The sequence below is a fragment of the Embiotoca jacksoni genome, unplaced genomic scaffold (assembly GCF_022577435.1).
Source record: "Embiotoca jacksoni isolate LCO1_2020_lvr unplaced genomic scaffold, fEmbJac1.0.p SCAF_1, whole genome shotgun sequence".
In the NCBI taxonomy this organism is placed as follows: Eukaryota; Metazoa; Chordata; class Actinopteri; family Embiotocidae; genus Embiotoca; species Embiotoca jacksoni.
Genome location: NW_027185229.1, coordinates 16,131,279 through 16,149,786, shown reverse-complemented (window position 1 = coordinate 16,149,786; position 18,508 = coordinate 16,131,279). Strand labels below are relative to the sequence as shown.

The 18,508-nt window shown below is 40.9% G+C and overlaps 3 protein-coding genes across 5 annotated transcripts; 2 read left to right on the top strand and 1 right to left on the bottom strand.

The window, feature by feature from the left end:
* Positions 1-1,619: 1,619 nt before the first annotated feature.
* Positions 1,620-6,284, top strand: LOC138194126 (transforming protein RhoA). Of its 3 annotated transcripts, none has more exons than XM_069142604.1 (5): positions 1,620-1,727; positions 3,487-3,644; positions 4,379-4,499; positions 5,327-5,457; positions 5,537-6,284. In XM_069142604.1, the coding sequence occupies exons 2-5, from the start codon at positions 3,489-3,491 to the stop codon at positions 5,708-5,710; spliced, it is 582 nt and encodes a 193-aa protein (XP_068998705.1). In that variant the 5' UTR covers positions 1,620-1,727; positions 3,487-3,488; the 3' UTR covers positions 5,711-6,284. The 3 variants fall into 3 exon arrangements, with proteins under 3 accessions (XP_068998705.1, XP_068998724.1, XP_068998715.1); XM_069142623.1 differs by lacking the exon at positions 1,620-1,727 and adding an exon at positions 2,271-2,414; XM_069142614.1 differs by lacking the exon at positions 1,620-1,727 and having other exon boundaries at positions 3,467-3,644.
* A 553-nt stretch (positions 6,285-6,837) lies between these two features.
* On the bottom strand, positions 6,838-12,172 carry LOC138194121 (transmembrane protein 43). The gene is made up of 12 exons (XM_069142590.1): positions 12,070-12,172; positions 10,969-11,115; positions 10,711-10,845; positions 9,977-10,071; positions 9,845-9,894; positions 9,630-9,699; positions 9,475-9,545; positions 9,241-9,368; positions 9,083-9,157; positions 8,365-8,466; positions 8,082-8,199; positions 6,838-7,986 (listed from the first exon to the last, which is right to left on the bottom strand). Exons 1-12 carry the CDS (start codon positions 12,085-12,087, stop codon positions 7,784-7,786), a joined length of 1,212 nt encoding a protein of 403 aa, XP_068998691.1. The 5' UTR covers positions 12,088-12,172; the 3' UTR covers positions 6,838-7,783.
* A 1,166-nt stretch (positions 12,173-13,338) lies between these two features.
* Positions 13,339-17,912, top strand: LOC138194106 (rab GDP dissociation inhibitor beta). The gene is made up of 11 exons (XM_069142564.1): positions 13,339-13,878; positions 14,531-14,638; positions 14,733-14,829; positions 14,955-15,089; positions 15,179-15,377; positions 15,464-15,595; positions 16,497-16,596; positions 16,686-16,857; positions 17,010-17,154; positions 17,271-17,325; positions 17,440-17,912. The coding sequence occupies exons 1-11, from the start codon at positions 13,837-13,839 to the stop codon at positions 17,581-17,583; spliced, it is 1,329 nt and encodes a 442-aa protein (XP_068998665.1). The 5' UTR covers positions 13,339-13,836; the 3' UTR covers positions 17,584-17,912.
* The last annotated feature ends 596 nt before the right edge of the window (positions 17,913-18,508 follow it).

The following is an 18,508-nucleotide window of genomic DNA, read 5'->3' as shown; positions in this document are numbered from 1 at the left end:
TTTATTAAAAGCAATTTTCTTTTAGTGTTTGCACCACTAAATATTACGCCAGGTATGTGCTGTGGGAAATATGTCAGGGCATGTAGTATACGGTCACACAGCATGCACTTGCGTGACAGCACTGATGTGGGCAGTAGTGCTTCTTGAGCTCGATGCCCGTGCCAACTTTAAAACCATTGTTGATTTCGGTGAAAGAAGGTCTTATTACAGAAGTCATGTTGACATGTCACAGTAGGACTGCAGCCATGTAGTTGCTTCATTGCCACACAAGCTGCCTGGGACACTTGGATAAAAACACAGCCTTTGTTAATGTTATTATGAACACCTGTGTTTTTGTCATGGCAGGTCAAAATATCTGCGGTGAAAAGGCCGGTGTTACTGTGTGTGAACCATGACTTATCATAAAGCATATTTCCCTGTGTATTAATAACCATCATGGCGCATATTTCAAAATTAATTCAGGCATTTCTATTTTAATGAAACAATAACCAGAATTACCAATCAAGACTCAAATACGAGACAGCACACCTGGGCCTATCTATCATTCAAAATAATGCCCAAAGAGGGGGGGGGAAATAGAGGATTAATAGAGACCCCAAGCCGGCCAATACTGGCCACAGTGCAGTACATTTACATCCAATACTATACAATACATGCATAAATGTACTCACATGAAGGTACTTTCTACCACTGCAAGGGCCCAACAGCAGGTCCTCTATACATGATGTGTTTTTGTCAATGTGTTGGGAAGGTTACTCCTGAAATGTAATAGGTTACAGATTTTTAGATACTCTTTTAAAGCTATACTAATAAGTAATGTAACTATTTTAGTTACCTAATCAAAGTAATGTAACTCATGACACTTGGTTACTATTTGATTACTTAAAAAAAACAAAATGCTCTAAAATGGGCACGAAAGCGGAAAAAAAAAATCATAAAAACTAAATCTACTAAATTAAATTTACTCAAAAGTCGACATTGTAAACTTCATAACAGCACTCAGCACTGAGTACTGTCAAACTTGAATCAAAAGTTCTTCAATACAACTTGAATTGAGATGGAAATGTTTGAAACCACCAAAAACAAATTACAAGTGCGTAGATCACAACTGACTGCAGTAAAGGGAAAAAATATATATATATATATTCCCATAACATTCCCGTGCAACAAGAGATGCAAAACAACAGAATTCATATTATATTCCTTAAGCTTTTTTTTTTTTTTTTTTTTTTACAGAAAAGAATATTTTTAGATTTAACCTCTTTGTAATCACTAACATTTTGAACAGCAGGCATAAAACTTTATTTTTTTTTTTCCACAGTAACTTGCATTGGATTGCAATTACATTTATTTGGTCATTTAATGAATGCCTCAATAGAAAGTGGTTGTAATAATCTAAGAAAACCTAAATATTTAACACACGATGAAACATAAACTACCACGACTAACTGCACGTTTTGCATGTAGGCTATATTAATATTAATAATATTAATAATAACAACGCGTAATGTATGGTATGCGGACAGTGTATTTGTAATGTTTGTGCAGCAGTGTGTTGTTGTGCTCTCCCCACCCCCTCACTTCCCTCCTGTTCATCCTCCGGCGGCAGCAGCAGCAGCAGCAGCAGGGAGCAGCGGCGGAGGCTAAACAAAGCACTACTTCAACTACAATTGGATAGATATTTTTTTTTTTTTTTTTTTTTTTTTTTTTTTAAAGCCAATCACTTGGTAAGCACGTTATAAATTATTATTATTTTTTTTTTTTAAAGAAAAGAGCGGCTGCGCTACCTTTCCAGATTGTTTTATCGGCTGCAGCGTCGTTTGTATGTGTTGTTAATCTGTGTTGTTTTTTTTTCTTCTTTCTGTCGATATTCTCGTTGAAGCTAAACGAGCTAGCTCACGGACCTTTTTTTTTTTTTTTTTTTTGCATCAAGTCGCTTTGACTTCCGTTATACTGAAAGCTAACTAGCCTTTTACCGGTTTGGGACTAAATAAGGGAAAAAAAAAAAAAAAAAAAGCAGCAACGTTTGGCTGATCAGTTTACAACGCTACGTCGGCACCAGACGCTTTATATATAATATATATATATATATATATCGCGCGTATTTCCTGCACCACCGCTGAATATTGTCGTCACGACCTCAACGCAAAGCCGCGTATTCCGGCTCGCCTGGTTAGCTCCGGCGGACGAGCGGCGAGTCTTTTGTAAACAACATCCTGCTGGTTGAATCTATGAATCTATGAATCTATGAATCTAGTGAATCTATGAATCTATGAATCTATGAATCTAGGTCAGGCAGCAGCGCAGCGATTTTTATTTTGTGTGTGTGTGTGTGTGTTATGCCGGGGTGGGTCAGAAACACCGGAGCGGAAATGTATCATCATGGGAGACGGTTCCTAGTCGGACCGCAAAATGTAAGACAACCTACAAAACATGTCACGCTGTCTGTCCCCCTCCCATCCTCATCGTGTCCATCGTGTCCTAAAAACCGACTTTTTTTTTTTTTTTTTGAGACGACACGGAGGGCTGGACGGTGAGCCGGGGTGCTGAAGGTTGTTGGCCGCTCATCCTTCCCCACCGGGACCAGCGGTGCTTCACAGTTTTATAAATGCTTCAAGTGCACTAAACCGACCCGCCCTGTTTGCAGTGGTGGAAGAAGTATTTAGGTCTTCTTCATTCATTAGAAGTCAAACGACGTGGTGGTAATATCCCAAGTTAAGATCCTGCACCCAAACCCGTACTTAACTCAAAATAATGTGAATATTATTCAGCGATTTGTAGTATTTGAACTAAAAGTACACGCTATGAAGTACATGCTCCCTGTCAGTGTTTAACTATTTCATTTTTATTATTATTATTATTATTATTATTATTATTATTATTTTTACGGCTGCATTCATGGGCATTTAGTTGTAGTCGTTTAAGGTTGTGCTTATTTGAAGTACTTTTTGTGCTGTTTGTTAGTTTAATCCAAGGTAGCGCATCGTGTTATATAAGATTGAAATATGTTTGTATTTTTTTTTTCTGTAGGAGCCACGTATCTCTAAAAATGCAACAAGCTCCAAAAACAACCCCAGCATTTTCCAGCAAATCAAAATGGGCTTTAAATTAGTTTATTTCAACCCATGAAGGAGCGTCAGCTCCTTTAGTTAATCGAGAAAATTAAAAATCCCCAAATTTGGAGATAGTTTTACTGACCACAAAGCGTACAGAAACCTCTAATCTTAAAAGGAACTTGTAACTAACGCTGTCAGACTAATGTAGTGGGTTAAAAAGTACAATATTTGCCTGAGATTTATTGGAGTTGAAGTATAGAGCTGCAAATATTTAAAAAAAAAAATACTCTGGTAAAATACAAGTATGTCAAATTTCTACTTAAGCACAGTACTTCAGGAAAAGTACTTGATTACATTCTGCAACTGCCTGTTTCAGACAACGTGTTTTCTCGTGTCGTAACCTTTGCTGCTTCCGGCCTCTTGTCTGCAGCCATGGCAGCAATCAGGAAAAAGCTGGTCATAGTGGGAGATGGAGCCTGTGGGAAGACCTGTCTGCTCATTGTGTTCAGTAAGGACCAGTTTCCAGAGGTCTACGTACCCACAGTGTTCGAGAACTACGTCGCCGATATTGAAGTCGATGGCAAACAGGTAGGAATCATTTTTTTCTCCTCTCGCATTTCACACCAGGATCGGCGTTATGTAACTTGGCGTCTAATAACGAACAACAGCTGAATGCTGGTTTGGATTGTCTTTCCGCTTCTTTCACCGACTATGGGGCAGTCTGCAGATACTTTAATGTGCCAATTAATGCGGAGAAAGAGTATTTAGCTTCACGGCCTGCATTGATTAAAAGCTGGTTGACAATATGAGCATTTAGCAAAGTTTGTATTAGTCCTAATAACAGATCTGACTTAGGTTGTTATAGTGGATATCGTGTTTTATATGGGAGAGTCATGATTATGTAAGGAAAACCGAACGAGTTTAAATCACACAAATTAATCTGTTCTGCTCTGTGTCTGAAATCACTCCTGGTTACAATATACTGTATTTTATTTACTGTTTACGGTTTCATTTGTGTCTAAATTATGTGTGTGAAATGAATGTTCAATCCCCACAATTAAAAATCACACATGTACACAGTGAACTAATAAGTATCTATGGTCTCGCAAGAAATCATCGGGGAAGTGATTTTCGTTTCTCTAAAGATACATTTCGAATGTGAAACTGTTCACCTTCATATTCTCGTCTTTATTTACAAATGTCGTATTGAAAGTGACGGCTCAAAGCAAACCTTTACGCGTCGGCCAAAAACATGTCGGCGTGGAAGCGGCCGTGAACACTTTGGCTTCATGCGGCTGGTGACTTGTAAACTCTGGTGACAGGTCGAGTTAGCGCTCTGGGATACAGCCGGTCAAGAAGACTACGACAGACTGCGCCCGCTCTCTTATCCAGACACCGATGTCATCCTCATGTGCTTCTCCATCGACAGCCCTGACAGTCTTGGTAAGTGAAAATGGGCAACTCCGACAGTCTATGGTCATGTTTGTCGCCCTCAAATTAATTTATAATTTAATCCATCATTTTGCCACCAAAGTTTTTGGGGGAAAAACACAATTGAAGAAGTCTAAATGGAAACTACGTAGTTTCAGTTTATTCTTATCGAGTTAAATAATTAGGAGGGGAAAAGGGCAGACCTATAGGGGGTTTTAAAACGGCTGCAATAATTTCATGTTGAGGATCAGAAACACAAAATAGCTTAACAGGCACTTCTGTTGGACATGAAGAATCACGTTACAACTATCCTTCATCATGAGTCTCTGTTTGCTCACCTGTTTATCAATGAACCTGTTGTACTTTAAAATGTGTGCCGTGCCTTTTGCAACATCCCTCATCCATCTGAAATGGATGATTTTCTGCCCTCCTTGATTCATCAACTCTAGACCACTCATCTCACCTAAAGTAGAGCTGCAACAATTAAACATTTGTTTGGTTAATTGATGGACCGAAAATTAAAAAAAAACTTCTTTTTTTTTGGCCATTTTTTGTCAGCCACAAACACTAAACATTTGATGTCCTCTGGCTGTCAAATATGAGAAATTGCTGCAGTTTACTGTCATACTGATGCTCTATTGAATTTTGCATTGTTGTTTTTTTTTAGGGGGAAAAAGAAAGAAAAAAAAAATTTGGTGACATAATCTTTGTCTGGTGTCTTTTAAGACCCAAACAATTTATAGATCGGACACGATAATTCACAGATTCATCCAATATGAAAGTGACCGTTAGTCGTGTCAGTGCTCTGACTGCTGCTGTCTTATTGTCCCCTTGTTCAGAGAACATCCCTGAGAAGTGGACCCCCGAGGTGAAGCACTTCTGCCCCAATGTTCCCATCATACTGGTGGGAAATAAAAAGGACCTGCGTAACGATGAGCACACTCGGAGGGAACTTGCCAAAATGAAGCAGGTAAAGCTTGAACGCGACACAGAACCATAGAAACACACCACCAGAAAAGGCTTGTTTCCTTAAAGGCTTGTTCCTGCAGGAACCTGTGAAACCGGAGGACGGACGGGACATGGCGAACAGGATCAGTGCCTTCGGATACATGGAGTGCTCTGCAAAAACAAAGGATGGTGTGAGGGAAGTGTTCGAGATGGCCACCAGGGCCGCACTACAGGCCAGGCGGGGGAAGAAGAGCAGTAAATGTGTCCTACTGTAAACGGGGGGCGCGAGTACTGCTTCCTACGGGGGGGAAAGCAGAAGAAGAATAAGGTCAAACCTACCCCCCCAAAAACACACCCACACAAAAGACTGTTCTTCCCAGTTTTTACTAAAGGTGTAACGCTTTTACTTTTTTTGTCTTACGCAAAAGTAGTCAGGTTCTGTCAGTATTCAATTTTGAGGTTATGAAAAATACTTTTTTGTACTTTTAACATGAGTAAATCTGCCATAATGAAACCTTTATCAACACGTTCAATGTAATCAAAAAGGTCAGCCAGGGGACCTGTTGTGTCGTACCTGCCAACCACAGTTAAGTGCTTAAGCCCTGCCTGCTGATCTGAGGAATGTTTCCACAGCCAACTAGGGCGAAGTACCTGTACACTGTGACTGTAGTCCTTTCATAATTATTCCAACTGATGCACACATGAAGTCCAAATTTGTTTGTGTGCTTCATTTACAAATCGCTCGTGCATTATGATCACATGCACAGAATGAGACTGGAAACTCGTTTTGCTAAAACGCAAATGGAAACTTAGTGTTTTGTGTAATAAATTACTTTGTAAGAATCTTGACCAATTGCATTACTTAACTGATTAACACCGAAGAACATTACAGCCCGGCTGAAGTACAGAATCACATCATCCAGAGTTCAGGCAAAACATCTGGAGGGACTAAACTTCCTCAGCATGGACGGGCAGTTTGAGGTCTTTGTGAGTGTGAGGGTGAGTGTGGGTGTGGGTGAGGGTGTGGGTCAGCCACAGTGCAAGCTCAAGTGCATTTAGCAGATATGCTGGACATTACAGATAAACACTAACCACTCTATTTTCAGTGTTTTGCCCACAGAGCCCAACAGAAAATTCATTTTTGAGGAGAAGCAGCTTTTTTTTTTGATAAGAATCCCTTTAACGACTCATTAAAAATTAAAGCATTAGCTATGTACCAATGAGGACATTTAATAGTTGAGAAAATAAACTTGTCAGCGCTCTGTGATGGACAAACTACTGCCTACCGTTTCTACATCATCTTTATACATTTTATCTCTGTAATAATGCTAATTAGGTTCAACTTGTCGGCATCTGTATTTCGCGACCAGCTTAAACTCAAATATGAAAAATGAGCCAAACGTCGTTAGAAAACATTTGAAGCCCACAACCACAAAAGCGCTTTATTCAACATAATGCATACAAACAAATTGCACCCCCGCAGTTCTTTGGTATCTCTGATGTCTTTTCCATTTTATAAATGAACATTTTAAACTTTTTTTTTTTTTTTTTTTACCTCAAGTCCTTCATTTTTCAATTTATGAACAATTCCCTAATGAGCTGTACATTACAAGTATGTGTACACCATGTTTCCTCGTGCTGCTGATTGAGCGGAAGGATATGAAAAGATTATTTTACATAATAAACATTAAGTTAAGCAGTTTATTAGCTACACTTAGTTGCGCTAAAACTAGTGGAGGCTAATACAGTGCAATAAATTCCCGGTTACAATTGTGCAGCTTGTTTAATATTTGGTCCACCCTGTTTACATCAATGAGTGTGGACTAAATATTAAAATCACCTCCCCAGCAGCACAAACTGCACCTTGTATCATGATCATAAAGAGGAATCAACACCTGTCAGCAGAAACTAAACCTACGGGTGGAGTTATTGTACACGACTGCTTTTGTTTTAGCTTTGTGTCGTTAAAAGCCGTCAAGCGAGTCGACGTTTTGTGGAAGCGAACACTTCGAGGAGTTATATTTACAGTAAAAGTGAAACAACAGCAAGTGTATGTTTGCAAGCTTGGAAGAACTTCTGAAAGGCTACATCTGATAATATTTCAAGGAAACAGAAATCGTCCACTAATGTCTGAAAGGAAAACACCAGCACTAAGGTTTCTTTTTATACATAAATACATCTGATGGATGTTTGATTAAAACTTCTTCTTTTTTTTTTTTTACCTTTGTTTAAGCAATTCCGTTTCTAACCCGCTGTGGAAATGCTGGCCGCACGATACCGCCTCACACCTCTGATGGGACGGCTGCAGCCGGGCTGCACAAAAATCACTCTGACCATCGGCTTAATAGTCACTCGTTCTTCTTGGCTGGAAGTCTTGAGCGGGCGAGAAATACCGGAAGCGCAGCGAGCGCTCCCAGAGCCGCAGCCGTCAGCGGTCGGTAAAACAGCCAGCCAGCTGCGATTACGAGAAGGGACAGCGAGCCGGAGACGGACAACGCGAAGATCTTCAGTCCGACAGACACGAGCTCTCTGAGGATCGGAACCCAGTCCACTGCAGGCACACGACAAGGCAGGGAGTATAAATGTACGAGTACGGCGAGGGATGGAAAGTGTGTGCGGCGTGGCTGCAGCGAGCGTTGCGTTTACCCAGTGTGTGGATGATGCGCATGGTCAGCTGGATACTGAGGAACATCAGGGCCCAGCCGCCGACCCGGAGTCCCCACGTCGTCACACTGTTGGACTGGTGTTCCCGATCAAACACCTCCTGCGCACAGAAATACGACCGCATTACCAAACTGATGAGAACCGTGTGGAAAATGTGCTTTAGCCAGACACTTGAGTACGTGGACTGTAACATACGGATGTTGTTCCCCAAAGAGTTGTGTAACAACTGTGCGACAAATGATATCAAAAAAAAATCCACGCTGACCTCTGCAGAGAGCTCCTCCAGATAAATGATCTCCAGAGTGTCTCCTGACTTGGTTTTGAAGGGAATCAGCTGCTCTCCTCTCTGCATGGCTACGATACTGACCTGAAAAACAGTCACCAGCCTCTACAGCTCAAACGGGTTGTGCACAAAGGAACTGACAGTTTCAATTAGTGCTAAGAAAATGAAGTCTGAATAATAATAATAATAATAATAATAATAATAATAAAAAAGAAGTTAATCAGTAGATATATTGATAATTGATTTTTTTTTTTCCAGGTAAAAGTTTCATAGCTTCTGCTCCTCAAATGTGAGACTTTTGTTACTCTTCTGCTTCTCATGTATGAACTGTTTAGTGTACATACAGTAATTTATACTCTATGTTGGTTTTGCAGATAAAATACAAGAAATGAACATGCTTAAACAATTTCATACTAACGGATATAAAACATGCGCCGTTGGATGACACTTTTTAGACTAAAACAATTAATCAGGAAGGAATTAATCGATAGTGGAAGAACATTTTTATAAAATGAATCATTAGCCGTGGCCATGGTTTCAATATTCTAAAAACTTTTCACTATTGAATTAGCGAGCCTGATTAATGACAACATCACAGAATTACATGGGACACAGTGGAAATATATGTAGAGATGCTTTAAGTCCGTCATTTAGTAATACGTCGGCGTGAATATTGGAACAGGACATGTGCAGCACCCACAGTTTGAGCCCGGCCGAGGTTTGAGGTCTCCCCACTCAGTCCAGCGTAGGAGAATCTCACGCGCACATCCCCAACCTCAGGAAGCAAAAACAACAGCAACTCAGCCAGCGCAGCGGTCTGGAGAACACGGCACGCGAAGTTCCCGTGTCGACGCTCACCTCCGGCCTGCGCGGGTATGACGTGTGGTAGAAATAATCGTCATCAACGGTGAGAAAAGGGTCCAAGTTAAAGACGGCAAAATCTCTCAAACTCAGCGTCTGGAAGTTGTTTATCTGCTCCACCAGGCCTGATGACACAAAAAAAAAAAAAGAAAAAGAAAGAAAGATGTCAGCTGGTGAGAAAAATAGAAACGCGTACGACTGTGCGTCTGTATGCGTGTTTATGACGGATACCTTTAGACAGAATGAACGGTCCAACTCGAACTTCAGGAGCCACCACTGTCACGGCCTCCACCGCCATGGCGCTGAGACGCAGACACGGAAGTGAACATGAGCTGCACGCAAAAACACACGCCGGAACAATCGTCATCTTCAAATCATCGACGTACCTCGGGTTCTGGTGACCGATTTCCTTATCAAAATGCCGACTGTTGACGAGCTCCGATTTCCACTCGGTGTCTAAAGAAGGAAGAAGAAAAAAGAAAAATAAAGAGTCGCGCCGTTTTTAACTTCGCATCGAGCAACCGAACGACTCCACGGCTTCCAAGTCACGTTGTCGCCAGGGACGACGGGTTTCGGTCTCGATAATAAAAGCACGGCTCACTGTAGTTGTACGTCATCTCCGTCTTGGTTTGACCATCCTCCTGGAAGTCCCTAAAAGGAATCGTACAGTAACTAACTCGCTCGTCTTCAGAGTAACGACGCTGAAGTGTCGAGGTGCACGCGGTGGACTCACTTGCTCTCGCTGTACTCCACCCACTGGTACATCTCCACCTGCCTCTTCAGCTTCACTGCCTGCACCACCACTCTGTAGTTGGGGTCGTGCAGGGGCTGCACAGACACGTGAATGTTTAACTGAAGTTCACACCTGAAAACTGCATTCCATTCAGCAGATTTTAGATGTGACGCGTCTGCCGCCTTCCTCCTGGCGGTCAGGTCGCTTCATTTCACTTTCACATCAGCGACACAACAGAAAACAAACGATTCGACTGAAAAATCACAACACTCCCGACAAAAACATCCATCGGTATCAGACAATTTGCGCGGGGAAATCTGGAATGTTGCATTTCGAGTACGATTCAGATACGAATACATGAGAACTTTATTTTATTTTTTTCTCGTTAGTTTCTGTTGCCAAAGCTCTAAAACTTTGCTCAAAATTTATACTAGATTTGGATAGAAACCAGCAAACCCTCTCTACTGTGAAGAGAGTGTCCTCCTAAACCGCACTGCACTGACTTGTCTCGCTGCTTACCAGCCAAACGTATGTCAATATACACCACGTGCAAAAGCCAGCACCTGCCGATATATCAACATGACCAAATTATCAGTTGGATAAAGATTTATCGAATCCACTCAGTCTTGACACCGAGGCGGCCGCCGGATGAAGACACAGTTCATCACCAGAGTGTGAGTGAGTTTAACAGAGCGGTGTTCAAAAGCAGGGAGCGAGCCTGGAGGACGGCCTACCTGCGCGGTAAGCAGCCGTGCAGACAGGTGAACCAAACGGTTGTTGTTCTGCAGGTCAAGGCCGGCGTACGGCCCCAAGGACACCACCTGAGACAGACCTTCATCCAGAGAACGTGCCGTTTGCAGAGCTCGTCCCTGGAGAGAAAAACAAGTTACACAAGACCTGTCTTTAGTTGTTTTTGTTTTGTGTAAAATTACTGTGGCTCTGATGCAGGGTACTTGAACGCGACCATTTCCTGCTGTGGGAGTGTTTCTTACCTCGTTGGTGAAGAGAACATAAATTGAGAGGAAAAACAGCGCGACGCCAACAACGGCTCCTCCTGCAGTTTCACTCAATCTCTCCAGAAATCCAGGGCTGGACTGAACAGATACCCGGCTGTGTTGGTCCGGGTCTTTATCTAAAAACTAAGGGTGGGGTGAGGTGGGCGGGGGAAGCCGTACAGCACAGTGTCAGAATATTTTAGGTGGCAATTATTTATCGTTACACGGGCGCGTCTAAATATATAAATAAATGTGTCGGGTGCATGTAATATTTCTGAAAGCCGTTCGTGACAATGCTGGCCAATCTGCACCAGTAGAAACGATGAACACGCTAAAACCTTTATTGGAGCACAGAAAACAGATGTTGACAAAGTTGTCCTTAAGAGGCATAATTTGCTGTTGAAAAAAAAAAAAAAAAAAAAGGTAATAAATCACAATATATCACAACATATGTAATCACAGTACTTGGCACATAGCAAAATGTTTAAAATGACAATAATATGACATTGTGACTTAAGGATCGTTATGATATGGTATCTTGGGGCCTCCAGTGATTTTCTCATTCAAAAACAGTGAATTGTTCAAAACTAGTTTTTTTAAAACTCTTGGGACAGGTAACCAAGTTTTACTCTGACGTTTCTCTCTCTGATACAGACTATTGGTAACAGACAAGATGTGCAGATCTGGGAACAACGAATGAGCAAAACTTCTTTAAGTACATTTGAGATCAGATGATTGTTTTCTCGGTGAATTAAGATCCAGGCCGGTGACTTAACATGTACCATCCGTGTTCATGTCACTAAACTGGGCGTGAACAACTGAACACACCTCTTTTGTACTTCCTAAACGTATTTTCACGTCTCATCGATTATAGTTATCAATGCACTGTGACCGGACTGCTGTAACGTGTCATTGACATAATTCAACTTAAATAACTATATTATCAGATAGATAATTACAACCTTGTTAAAAATTATACAGGAGGTGAAACTAAAGCTAAAAAAAAAAAAAAAAAGTAGAGTAGTTAAAGCTACGTTAACTGTCCGACCGAGTTGTTGTTTGTCAAATAAAACCAAAACAGTTAACTAAGCTACTCACTGTCTGTGCTGAAGACATGTCTCTGGTTTGTTCACCTCTGCAGATCAAGACGATGCCAGGCGGCTGCAAAACTCACTGATCAGCGGCCACTCGACACAAGGTCCGCTCCCACTGTGACCCGGAGCTTCCCGAAATGAAACCCCGGGGAGGCGGAGTCTGCACGTGGTGTATAACGTTGTTGTTCCTACCACCCCGCTCCTCTCTCCCGAGTGCCCGGGTAGTAAATACGAGCGCTACAACAATCATTTTCACGACCCGGAAATCTTCTTCTCCGGGCATCATGGGTAATGTAGTTTTTATAGTTGGTCATCACAATTAAATAGTTTGCACTTTTAAAGCAATTACTGATTGTATTGTTGTGTAATGATTAAATTATCCTATTTTTGGTTTGGTTTAGCTGACGATAAAGATATATATATATATATATATATATATATATATATATATATATATATATATTTATTTATTTTTGTTTAAATACGAAAATGAACACGCAGGAAAGAGAAACAAGCACACTAAAATAGGCTGTTTTGTGGGTGCCTGTTTCTCAATTTATGACACGTAGTGCTGGAAAATAAATAATTATCTGACACGTGGAAGTTTGAGGTACCTGCACCTTACTTAATTAATCAGTGATACTTACTGATATTCTGCTTAGGGGGCGCTAGAGAGCCATTTGGCCACGCCCTCTCGCGACTCCACTAAAATACGAAAAGAGACGCGCGTTCACGGAGAATAATATTACCCCTGAATAATAAATCCTTGAAGAACAATAAGGCTTTCGCACCATCGGTGATCGGGTCCTAATTATATATTCCCATTGAGGAGGCGGAGTGATATCTCTAGTGAGGAGCAGGGTGTGATGCTTTATGGTGATTTGAGCACGGTCCAAATTGACCAATCAGATCGCTGGGTTGGAACTACTTAATGTACACATTGTTAAATAATAGACGAATTGTATTTTTTTGTTTGTTTGTTTTGGGCTGGCAACCCCCGGCAAAAAAAAAAGAAGCAGGGGCTGGTTGAGGCTGGTTGTCGTTCTAGAGATGTAGACTAGTTATTAGCAGTTCACCAAAGAGGCATTTACCTACCAAACTTCTCACATTGGTATTTTTATGGTATTAAAATGCCCAATATCTTAAAAAAGAAAGTAATGATCTGATCTGTAATTAAGGTAGGTAACACTAGCTCCACCTCCACCGGCTACAACTTTAAACTACTACTTGATTCATCAGTATCAATCAAACAATAACACAATACATAAATCCCACTTCACCATAGATCCAGTATTTTTACTTTTGAGACTTAAATCACATATTACTAATACTTGTGTTCTTTTTCTTTGGTAGAATTTTTATATGAAGAGCTCTTACTCCTAACAGAGTACTGTTATGTTGTTGTATTCACACTTAAGCAACTGATCTCATAAATACTTTCATAACTGCAGGCACCATCAACATTTAATCCCTCAATTAACCCTGACTGAGAACCACAGCTTCATAGAGCTCTCTTCCTTTCACACACACACACACACACACGCACACACACACACACACACACACACACATTGCATGCATGTGCCGGTCTTAAGAGGATTATTGGAAAGGGGAACACAAAGAAATTACTGTCACCTATCATCATCACACTTGTTTCTGTATCTTCACTCATGCACACCTACACAAACACACACATATACACACATATACAGTACAACAGGCTGCAGTCAGGAGAAACTGGGATTCAGTGAAGCAGTGAGACACTGTGAGGATGCAGGAATATGATATTATAGTGCTTGGAACTGGACTGAAGGTAAGAACGCTTTTATCTGTTGTAAAATACACAGAAACGTAACGTGCGTCTGTCGGTTTACAGGATATGGCACCTTCTGTAGGTTCATTCAGATTCTTTGAAGCACAGTAACTGGCAGGTATGGCTCACTCAAAGGCTGCAGAGTTTTAGCTCCATCAACAAAGCGAAATGTGTTTTGTTGTGTAGTCCTTAGGGCTTAAAAAAAGAATATTAGGATGTCTTTATTGCATCAAATAGAAATACAAACACAGTGTTACCACTTTATTCACATTAAAAGTACTATTTTCTCAGATGTTTAAGCAATTTACTTGACAAAAACAGGATGCAGTGCCATGAATTATGTCGATTATAGTTATCACCAGATACAGATGCACATATTTACTTTTGTACATTAAAATATATGGAATCATTACTTGTTTCACCATAATTAATAATTGTTTTTAAAGTTAATAAACTTCATCCCATGTATATAACATGTTTACTGATCACCCACATGAGACCTACTGGACTCCTGTTAGCCTAACTATTAAAAGGGATTAATGGTAATTAAATTATATCATTGCACTGGTCCTGGTCTGCATACTCGCACTCTGCCAACTGTTGATTCTGCCCACATCTGAACCGCTGACTAACACCTCCCTGTCTCTATCAGGAATGTATCCTCTCTGGTTTGATGTCTCTAAATGGCAAAAAAGTTCTTCACATTGACAAGAATCCTTACTATGGAGGAGAGAGTGCATCCATTTCTCCCCTTAATGAGGTGCGTTCAAAGAAACAAATTACACGTGCAGACATTTATATCTCTTTCAAAACAGAATGCTATTGTTGAATTTTGATGTTTTCTTCATACACAGCTATACAAGAAGTTTAAGGTTTCAGGTCCTTCTAAATCAATGAGCCGTGGAAAAGAGTGGAACATTGACCTCATCCCCAAATTTTTTCTTGCTACTGGTGAGAATCTAAACCTGTAAATCTGAGGTTGTTGCACTGAAAAGCTAGTTTTTTATTTATTCATTTTGAATCTTTGGTTGAACTTTCATTTTGTTCCTGCCACCTGCTGTGTTTGTGCTTTATAGGTCAGCTGGTAAAAATCTTGGTGCACACTGAGGTGACACGCTATCTGGACTTCAAAGTTGTTGAGGGCAGCTTTGTGTACAAGGCAGGCAAGTTGCACAAAGTTCCCGCCACAGAGGAAGACGCCCAGGCTTCAGGTGATTAATAAAGTTATTGCACTTTTTGAAATACATTTCCATGAACGTGTTTATTTTTTTAAATATTAAAACAAAACATCTATTTTCAGATCTGATGGGCATGTTTGACAAGAGAAGGTTCAAGAAGCTGCTGGTCTTCGCCCTGAATTTTGACGCGAGAAACCCTCGCACCTACCAGGATGTGGATCCTAAAAAAACAACCACACGGGACCTGTTCAGCCGCTTTGACCTGGGACAAGATGTTATAGAGTTCATAGGTCATACCATAGCCTTACACAGCACTGAGAGGTCAGTTATGGGAATTTATATAAACCAGACCAGACTGAACCAGATAATCACTGATTATCCGAACCTCTTCCCTGGTGTACCTGCAGCTACCTGGACCAGCCCTGTTTGGAAACCATCAGCCGGATCAAGCTGTACTCTGAGTCTTTGTCCCGCCACAATGCCAGTCCATATCTCTACCCGGTGTACGGGCTGGGTGAACTGCCACAGGGATTTGCAAGGTGAGACTCACACGAGTTGTACAGTGGTGCGTTGAAGTTGAATTTTCGGTGATTTCTTTTTATAAAATATGACCAAAAACATGATCTGCTATTGACATGTGTTCTAAAAATAAATAAAGAGAAGCCAGTTAAACAATTGAGAAAAAAAAATATTACAACCACTCATTCATTTATTGAGGAAAATAATCCAATATTATGTCTGTAAGTGGCAAAAGTATGTGAATCTCCAGGATTAGCAGTTAATTTGAATGTAAAGTAAAAGTCAGGATTTTTTAGTCAATAGGAAGATAATCAGGTGAGTGGCAGCTCCGTTTTATTTAAAGAACAGGGATCCATTATTCGCACCATCATTCGTGTATTATGGATCATACAAAAGACATTTCCCTCTGAATTGCAATAGCAAGTTTTAAAGGAAAATGTGAGGACATCTGTCCATGAATCTCAAGAGAAAACAGGTCATGAAGCAACTCAGCAAGTCTGAGTTGTTCTACCAAAGAATGGCTAAAGAAGAATAGAGTCAATGCTTTTGAACGGCCAAGTCGAACCTCTGACCTTAATAGAAGAAATATTGTGCAAGGACCTCAACCGAGCAGTTCACGTGTGAAACCCACCACCATCCCAGAGTTGAAGCTGTTGTGTATGCAGGAACGGGCTAAAGTTCCTCCATGTCAGTGTGCAGGACAGATCAACAGTTACCGGAAAAGTTTAAATTGCAGATATTGCTGCACAATGGACTGAAGATTTGTTTCATGTAAATGAACAAAACAAAGCAATTACTCCGATTTCTCCCTGAATACCTTCTGAAACACAGTCCAGTTTTAATAGAATCATTCTTTGCTGTTCTACTAATGCAGTAAATATGCCGTATTTATGCGTCCTCTCCTGCCTCTGTGCGTTTCAGACTGAGTGCAGAGTACGGAGGAACCTTCCTGTTGAACAGAGCAGTGGATGAGATTGTGATGGACAACGGCAAAGTGAAAGCTGTTAAATCTGAGGGGAAGGTATGGTGAATGTAAAATAAAGTGGTGGAGGTGCCGGATAATGTCCAGTTGTGCACTCAGTGATTGTGTCCTCTCTTTCCCTGTAACAGCTGTTCCATTGTAAACAGTTAATCTGTGATCCCAGCTACGTTCCCAATCGAGTCAAGAAAGTGGGCCGTGCCATCCGGGTGATCTGTTTCTTAAACCATCCAGTTAAAAACACTCACGAGGCCAACTCCTGTCAGATCATCATCCCTCAATCACAACTCGACAGGAAGTCAGGTACTGTGTTGCTCAAAGATTCAAAATAAATCAAATTTACACTTGTTGTTCTTAAATTACAAACGTGTGTTTGCGTGTCAACCAACCAGACTTTAAGAATGAAAAGTTTATCCCTCTTGATGAATTATCTCCCTTCCGTTTTGTCCATCCAGACATCTATATATCCGTAGTGTCCTTTACCCACAATGTGGCCTCAGATGGGATGTACATCGCCACGGTGAGTACGACTGTGGAAACCAGCAACCCAGAGAAAGAGGTGCAACCGGGACTGGAGCTGCTCGAGCCCATCAAGCAAAAGTCAGTGACACTTTCAAGTCTTTGACTGTTTTTTAACTGTGTTTATGGCAGTGTCATTGAAATTGCAATTCATTTAATTGATGTTTTTTTTTTTCTTGTCAACACATTGAATGTAGATTTGTGTCTGTCACCAACCTGCTGGTTCCAAATGAAGATGGAAATAAGAGTCAGGTAATGAGGGGAGTCCCCAAATTGAAAACAATTGAAAGGTCAAAATGTTGGATTGGCTGTGGTGTGTCTGGTGTTGATGACAATAATTTCCCCCCTTTCCTCCCTCCTGATTAGATTTTCGTGTCCCGCTCATATGACACAACAAACCACTTTGAGCTTGAATGTGACGACATCAAGGACGTGTACCGCCGGCTCACAGGAGCAGAGCTCTCTTTCGGAGGATCACGACACCAGTCTCATACCTCTGATGACGACTGAGAAAGAGACTTTTAACAGAGAGATCAAATGATTCAACTGCTGGGAGGCTGTAATGACATAATGGATGATTATACCGCAGAGCTGTAAATCAGAGGGTGTCGTGTAGTGTGTAGAGTGAACTGTGAGTGTGCTCTGTAAATGTTGGATGTGTTTTTTTTCATTTAATTTGTTTACTATTCCTTTTTGTGAAATTTTGCAAAACGTGTTTTTCCTTTAGCAATCCCATGATCTAATTCTTCATCTGCAATGTTTTGTTATGAAACAAATGAATATAGTATATCAGCAGTTTAGCCATGAATACAACACAGTTGTTCTTTATACCAAATAAAAATCTGTGTACACTTTTGTGAAAATCTGAATTTTTGACAAATACATCAACTAAAACAGGTTGAAATTTTGACCAAATAATGACATTCTTTAATGGGGACAAATCTATACTCTAGGTTGTTTTTAGCTGCTATCATAATTCATGAGTCAAATTCGGTACGAATGTATCAATTCTTCACATGGACAAAGGTGACCCTACTGGAGCAACTTTACCTGGAATTGTTCTTGATTTTTTTGTTTTTTTTAAGCACCAATCGTTGTGCTTGTTTTTCATCTGAAGCAGGTGAATCAACTCGAGCAGCAGGCTGCATGTGAATGACGGGGGTTTAAAAGCGTTGAGGCCGCCTCTGGCCATGTTGCACTGAGGCAGATGATTGGAGGTGAATCACATTGATGTGAAGAGGATTTGTGGATTCTCTTATCTATGGGTCTTACGCGTGAGAAGGACAAAGACACTGAAGTGTGTCATATGCTGCACAGGCAGCTTGTCAGTGGTGGCGATGTGGAGGCAGAGGACGGACAGACGCACAGAGTAAAGAGGCTTATCCAAATGAAGGTCAGTCGCCACCAACGCCACCTCAGGTGGAACACATTAACA